This window comes from Nerophis lumbriciformis, linkage group LG02 (genome assembly GCF_033978685.3).
Source record: "Nerophis lumbriciformis linkage group LG02, RoL_Nlum_v2.1, whole genome shotgun sequence".
Lineage (NCBI taxonomy): Eukaryota > Metazoa > Chordata > Actinopteri > Syngnathiformes > Syngnathidae > Nerophis > Nerophis lumbriciformis.
This window is the reverse complement of record NC_084549.2, coordinates 60227501-60235000: the sequence shown is the minus strand read 5'-3', so window position 1 is coordinate 60235000 and position 7500 is coordinate 60227501. Positions and strand designations below refer to the sequence as shown.

The window sequence follows — 7500 nt, the reverse complement described above, 5'->3', positions numbered from 1 at the left end:
TTGTTGTGGCCATGATCCTTCACAATAAGTGCGCAGGAAGGTAACACACACACACAGATTGGTCAGTTTAGCTCAGGGGTCGGCAACCCGCGGCTCTAGAGCCGCATGTGGCTCTTTAGCGCCGCCCTAGTGGCTCTCTGGAGCTTTTTCAAAAATGTATGAAAAATGGAAAAAGTCGAGGGGAAAAAAATATATTTTTTGTTTTAATATGGTTTCTGTAGGAGGACAAACATGACACAAACCTCCCTAATTGTTATAAAGCACACTGTTTATATCAAACACGCTTCACTGATTCGAGTATTTGGCGAGTGCCGTTTTGTCCTACTAATTTTGGCAGTCCTTGAACTCACCTTAGTTTGTTTACATGTATATCTTTCTGCGACTTTCTAGGACGTGTTTTATGCCACTTCTTTTTCTGTCTCATGTTGTCCACCAAACTTTTAACGTTGTGCATGAATCCACAAAGGTGAGTTTTGTTGATGTTATTGACTTGTGTGGAGTGCTAATCAGACATATTTGGTCACTGCATTACTGCGAGCTAATCGATGCTAACATGCTATTTAGGCTAGCTATATGTACATATTGCATAATTATGCCTCATTTGTAGCTATATTTGAGCTCATTTAGTTTCCTTTAAGTCATATTAATTCAATTTATATCTCATGACACACTATCTGTATGTAATATGGCTTTTAATTTTTTGCGGCTCCAGACAGATTTGTTTTTGTATTTTTGGTCCAATATGGCTCTTTCAACATTTTGGGTTGCCGACCCCTGGTTTAGCTTGATTAAGTCATTATTAGTAGTATCTTCATACAACTTCTTCACTTCCGATACGATAGCCACGTTAAAGCCCTGACTATTGGCCGATACCAAGATTGATCTGACATGATATCAACAGGAATCATACACACTTTCAGTAATTTTGTAGTGTGGAATCTTACAAAGATGTGATCAAGTGAAATTAATCAAACATAGAACAATTGTTAACTGTCTGGAATGGACTTAAGCTGTCTATAAGTTGAAGTGGAGTGGTAATTGTATTGTTGGCGACACCTGGTGGCCACAATCTTTCACAATAAGTGCGCTGGAGGGGAACACAAACTAACACACGTGCACACAGATTGGTCAGTTTAGCATTCGCTTACAAGTGCACGATTAAGTCTTGTTATATTGTTATTAGTAGCAACTTCTTCACTTCCGATACGATATCCACGTTAAAGCCTTGACTATTGGCCGATACCAAGATTGATCTGACATGATATCAGCAGGAATCATACACACTTTCAGTAATTTTGTAGTGTGGAATCTTACAAAGGTGTGATCAAGTGAAATTAATCAAACAGAGAATAATTGTTAACTGTCTGGAATGTACTTAAGCTTTCTATAAGTTGAAAAAGGAGTGGTAATTGTATTGTTGGCGACACCTGGTCGCCACAATCCTTCACAATAAGTGCGCTGGAGGGTAACACACACAAACACACGTGCACACAGATTGGTCAGTTTAGCATTCGCTTACAAGTGTATGATTAAGTCTTGTTATATTGTTATTAGTAGCAACTTCTTCACTTCCGATACGATATCCACGTTAAAGCCTTGACTATTGGCCGATACCAAGATTGATCTGACATGATATCAGCAGGAATCATACACACTTTCAGTAATTTTGTAGTGTGGAATCTTACAAAGGTGTGATCAAGTGAAATTAATCAAACAGAGAACAATTGTTAACTGTCTGGAATGTACTTAAGCTTTCTATAAGTTGAAGTGGAGTGGTAATTGTATTGTTGGCGACACCTGGTGGCCACAATCCTTCACAATAAGTGCGCTGGAGGGTAACACACACAAACACACGTGCACACAGATTGGTCAGTTTAGCATTCGCTTACAAGTGCTCGATTAAATCTTGTTGTATTATTAGTAGCAACTTCTTCACTTCCGATACGATATCCACGTTAAAGCCTTGACTATTGGCCGATACCAAGATTGATCTGACATGATATCAGCAGGAATCATACTCACTTTTAGTAATTTTGTAGTGTGGAATCTTACAAAGGTGTGATCAAGTGAAATTAATCAGAAAATAATTGTTAACTGTCTGGAATGGACTTAAGCTGTCTATAAGTTGAAGTGGAGTGGTAATTGTATTGTTGGTGACACCTGGTGGCAACAATCCTTCACAATAAGTGCACATAAGAGTATCGACACACACATTTGTGCACAGATTGGTTGGTTTAGAATTAGGTTAGAAGTGCTGATATTCTCATAATGTACAAATTCTTCACTTCCGATACGATATCGACGTTAAAAGCCTTAAGTATTGGCCGATACCAAGACTGATACGATACAATATCAGCAGGAACCACACATACTTATATTATTTTGTACCGTGGAATGTTAGAAAATGATTCGGTAATTAAATCAAACAGAGAACAATTATTAACTCTCTGGAATGGACTTAAGCTGTCTTCAAGATGAAGTGGAGTGGTAATTGTCACGGTAAATGAGCAGGAGTGCATTGACACACACGCAGGCGCACGTATTTGCACACGCACCGACTGGTCATTTTAGCGTTCGGTTAGAAGTGTCCGATTAAGTCTTGTTGGAGGGACAAGGGGTAGAAAATTAATGAAGGGATTTTGTTATCAGCAACTTCTTCACTTCCGATACCATATCGACATTAAAGCCTTGAGTGTTGGCCAATTGATCTGACACGATATCAGCAGGGATAACACAATGAAATGGACTTATGTTGTCTTTTAGTTGAAGTGGAGTGGTCATTTTTGTTGGCGACGCCTATTAGCCGCAATCATTCCAATAAGTTGAAAGATGCGGACACGTTTGTTACCGGATACTTTCTAATATGCCTCGGAGACTTTGTATGTGAGTATTCGATACTTGTTTGTATTGACAAATGTGCTGTTTTACACTGGAATATTTTTCAATTATTATTACCGTATTTTCCGCACTATAAGGCGCACCTAAAAACCACAATTTTTCTCAAAAGCTGACAGTGCGCCTAATAACCCGGTGCGCTTTATTACGATTCATTTTCATAAAGTTTCGGTCTCGCAACTTCGGTAAACAGCCGCCATCTTTTTTCCCGGTAGAACAGGAAGCGCTTCTTCTTCTACGCAAGCAACCGCCAAGGAAAGCACCCGCCCCCATAGAACAGGAAGCGCTTCACCCGCCCCCGGAAGAAGAAGAAAAAACGCGCGGATATCACCGTACGTTTCATTTCCTGTTTACATCTGTAAAGACCACAAAATGGCTCCTACAAAGGACAAGGATCCGGTTCATAAAAAGACGCAATCTCTCCATCCGCACACGGATTACTACCGTATTTCACAGCAACTGATATTCCTGTGAACTGCACTGTGGAACGGGAGCACGTACGGTGAATATTCGCACCACAGAGAATGAGAAGTCATCCTTCACTGTGGTTCTAGCTTGCCATGCTAACTTCCACCCAGGGTGATATTCAAAAGGAAGACCTTGCCAAAAGAGACCTTTCCAGCCGGCGTCATCATAAAAGCTAACTCGAAGGGATGGATGGATGAAGAAAAGATGAGCGAGTGGTTAAGGGAAGTTTACGCGAAGAGGCCGGGTGGCTTTTTTCACACAGCTCCGAAGGCGAACACACCTTCACTAAGACGGGCAGATAGCGCCGGTCGACATACGCCGGGCAGATAGCGCCGGTCGACATACGCCAACATCTGCCAGTGGATCGTAAATGCCTGGGCAGATAGTTTCGGTCACAACTGTGGTCCGAGCTTTCCGGAAGGCAGGATTCACAGAACTGCTGCACAACAACAGCGACACTGAATCCGATGACTTCGACGAGGCGGAGCCGGCCATTTTTGGATCCCACGCTTGCGCAACTTTTCAATTCGGACACCGAAGACGAAGAATTCGAAGGATTTACGAATGAAGAATAACTTCAGAAGGTGAGCGCTATGTTTATTTTGTGTGTTGTGACATTAACGTTCGAGCAACATTATGTTGCTATTTATTGCTCTACACCATTTTGAATTTTACTATGTTTGTGATTGCACATTTGCGTACATTTTGGGACAGAGTTGTTAGAACGCTGGTTTTCAATATATTATTAAAGTTTGACTGAACTATCTGACTGTTTTTTTGACATTCACTTTAGCGCAGCGTTTTTTTGACATTCACTTTAGCGCAGCGTAGGCGCGGCTTTTAGTCCGGGGCGGCTTATTGGTGGACAAAATTATGAAATATGTAATTCATAGAAGGTGCGGCTAATAATCCGGTGCGCCTTATAGTGCGGAAAATACGGTATGTACGTCTAGCTCGTGTGCTATTGTGTGCTTAGCTGTTGTGTAGCTGCTAGCTCCTAGTAGCCTACAGCCTGCCATGTTTACCTTTTGTAAATGACATGATTCAAATAGAAGAAAGTGTGTGTTTATTGGAGGACATTTTTGTTGTAAAGTGCACTACTTGTATCGGAGCAATTTTAGATGCAAGTCGATACTTGCTTTTTGCCGATATCGGACCGATATTTGGTTTCAAGATCGGAACAGGACACCCCTGAGTTGTTGTGGCAGTTGATTAAGTATTAGCGGTGCCGAAGGATATGAATCGAAAGTGCTGAGTAAGCAGCTTCTTCTTCTTCTTCTTCTTCTTCGTCTTCTTCGACATTACCTATCTTTTTTCTTTTTTGGCTATTTTTCCTGTGATCTTGAAGTCTTTTGTCTAAAGTGTGTCACTAGTCAGTCCACTAGCGATTCAGCCAAAAGCCCAACGAATCAGCCCTTGTTAAGCCAGCAAACCGTCTGAGGGCAGCAGTAGCGCCCCCTGGTGGTCTGGAGTGACTAGAATCTCTCATTTATTAAAATGAGGATTTTTTTTTTTTCTTAAAATTCTAAAAAGTTTAACCTCTTAAGGCCCAAGCTGTTTGTTTACATGCCTTTTTTATTTATCTTTGCTATTTGGGCTTATTGGACCCTAATTAGAATAAAAACTAAAAATCATCTTTTAATATGATGTACTTAGTCCATAAGTACACAAACGTGTACTTCATGTGTAGTGACATGCAATTTTTTATTTTTACACTTTTTTTCCAAATTCCATTGTATGTTATACTCTTCTGACACCACCAGATGGCAGTATAAGTGTCCACATAAGTGGCCATAAGACCCCAATTCAGTGGTGTACACAATTTTGGAAATAAGAGCTAAAAGGTGCTGTCCACGCATGTGGCCACTAAGCCTTTAGTAGACAACCATTTGTAGACTGGCAACTTTATATTCTTGGTTGATTACACTTATTTTTCATATTTTTTATATTCCCCCTGAAATCTTTCCACAAATGTCTTTAAATATTCACGAACATTGATCCAACACACTGTGGTGTAGTTTAGAAATGGCCACCCTACTCACCGCACCTTGCCAGAATAATATCAAATCATGAATAAATAATATATATATATTCATGGTAGCATTTAAGATAACTAGTGATTAGCGGCAGTAGCTGCCAATTAGCAATTAGCACGCTTGTTGCCAGGTAGCAATTATTGGGTTAGTTGCCTGCTAGCTATTAGCGTGCCTGTTGCTAGCTAATTATTAGGGCACTAGTTACATCTAACTAATATTAGGTTAGTTGCCAGCTAGTTATTAGCATGCTAGTTATTAGCATGCTAGTTATTAGCGCGCTCATCACCTGCTAGTGATTAGTGGGTTAGTTGCCAGCTAGTTATTAGCGCTCTCATCGCCAGCTAGCTATTATCGTGCTAGTTGGCAACTAGTTATTAGCTTGCTAGTTGCCAGCTATTTATTAGCTTGCGCATTGCCGGCTAGCGATTAGCGGGTTAGTTGCCTGATAGGTTTATAGCGCGCTAAGTGTCAGCTAGCATTTAGTGAGTTACTCGCCAGCTAGCTTTTAGTGCGCTAGTTCTCATCTTGCGACTTGTAGGGTAGGTGCCAGCTAGCTATTAGCACACTTGTTGCCAGCTAGCAATTAGTGGGTTCATTACGAGCTAGATATTACCATGAATTGATTAACGTGGACCCCGACTTAAACAAGTTGAAAAACTTATTCGGGTGTTACCATTTAGTGGTCAATTGTACGGAATATGTACTGTACTGTGCAATCTACTAATAAAAGTCTCAATCAATCAATCAATCAAAGAATTGTAAGTGTCAGCTCGAGATTAGTAGGTTATTTGCCAGCTAGCTATTAAAGCGCTCATTGCAAACTAGCTATTATCACACTAGTGACTAGCTAGCAATTAGTACGGTTGTTGCCGGATAGCGATTAGTGGGTTAGTTACCAGCTAGTTACTAGCGCGCTCATTGCCAGCTAGCTACTACCGTGCTAGTTGGCAGCTTGTTATTAGCTTGCTAGTTGCCAGCTATTTATTAGCTTGCGCATTGCCGGCTAGCGATTAGCAGGTTAGTTGCCAGATAGGTTTATAGCGCGCTAAGTGTCAGCTAGCATTTAGTGAGTTACTCGCCAGCTAGCTTTTAGTGCGCTAGTTCTCATCTTGCGACTTGTAGGGTAGGTGCCAGCTAGCTATTAGCACACTTGTTGCCAGCTAGCAATTAGTGGGTTCGTTACGAGCTTTTTGATTGATTGATTGATTGAAACTTTTATGAGTAGATTGCACAGTACACTACATATTCCGTACAATTGACCACTAAATGGTAACACCCGGATAAGTTTTTCAACTTGTTTAAGTCGGGGTGCACGTTAATCAATTCATGGTAAAGCTAGATATTAGCATTGTATGTGTCAGCTTGCGATTAGTAGGTTATTTGCCAGCTAGCTATTAGAGCGCTCATTCCAAGCTAGCTATTATCCCGCTAGTTACTAGCTAGCAATTAGTGCGGTTGTTGCCAGATAGCGATTAGTGGGAATTAAAGTCACTGGTCTATCCCAAGGTCTTTCGATGACATATATGCTGAGTAAGAAGGACCATCAAGACAGAATAGGAATATTATCAAGTTTTACTGAAGCTTCAGGAGAACCAGCCCAGACCAATACAGTCATACCGTCATCTCGGGATGGTCTAATATCCCAACGGAAAAAAACTACTTCTTGAAAAGGAAAGCAGTGTTATACAGAATACGTAAGTGAATCATCCCTGAGGTCCTAGGCCTGGTAGACATTGAAGACCTCTTCTTTATTTAAGAGAAATATGCTAAAAAGGCTGAAACGTTGGTGGACTGTAGTGATTGTACTAAAGCAAAGAGGCAATGTTTTATTAAAATGTTAAACATTTAATAAAACAAACCATCTTCTAACCTGCACAGTAAACGGTTCAAATTACCGTAATACACCTAAAAGAGGTTTGGAAAATGTTGCCACGCACGATGTGGGAGATCTCCGACTTTCTGTTTCCTCTTCCAGCTTTTCCTCACTTTTCTCTCTTCTTCTTCTTCTTCTCCTTCCTCTTCCTCCTCCTCCTCCTCCTCAGTAAAATCATCAAGGTGAAGGTCATTGACGACGAGGAGTACGAGAAGAACAAAACCTTCT

General features: G+C 40.7%; 1 protein-coding gene across 3 annotated transcripts in view; it reads left to right on the top strand.

The window, feature by feature from the left end:
* slc8a1b (solute carrier family 8 member 1b) overlaps positions 1-7500 on the top strand; it is a 331344-nt gene that overhangs the window by 259697 nt on the left and 64147 nt on the right. For 2 of the 3 annotated variants that reach the window (XM_061965907.2, XM_061965923.2), the window contains exon 5: positions 7442-7500. This exon is cut by the window's right edge and continues 60 nt beyond it. The exons of the other annotated variant lie outside the window; for it this stretch is intronic. In XM_061965907.2, coding sequence (XP_061821891.1) covers positions 7442-7500 — 59 coding nt within the window. The remainder of the gene's footprint in view (positions 1-7441) is intronic. 3 annotated transcript variants of the gene reach the window in all.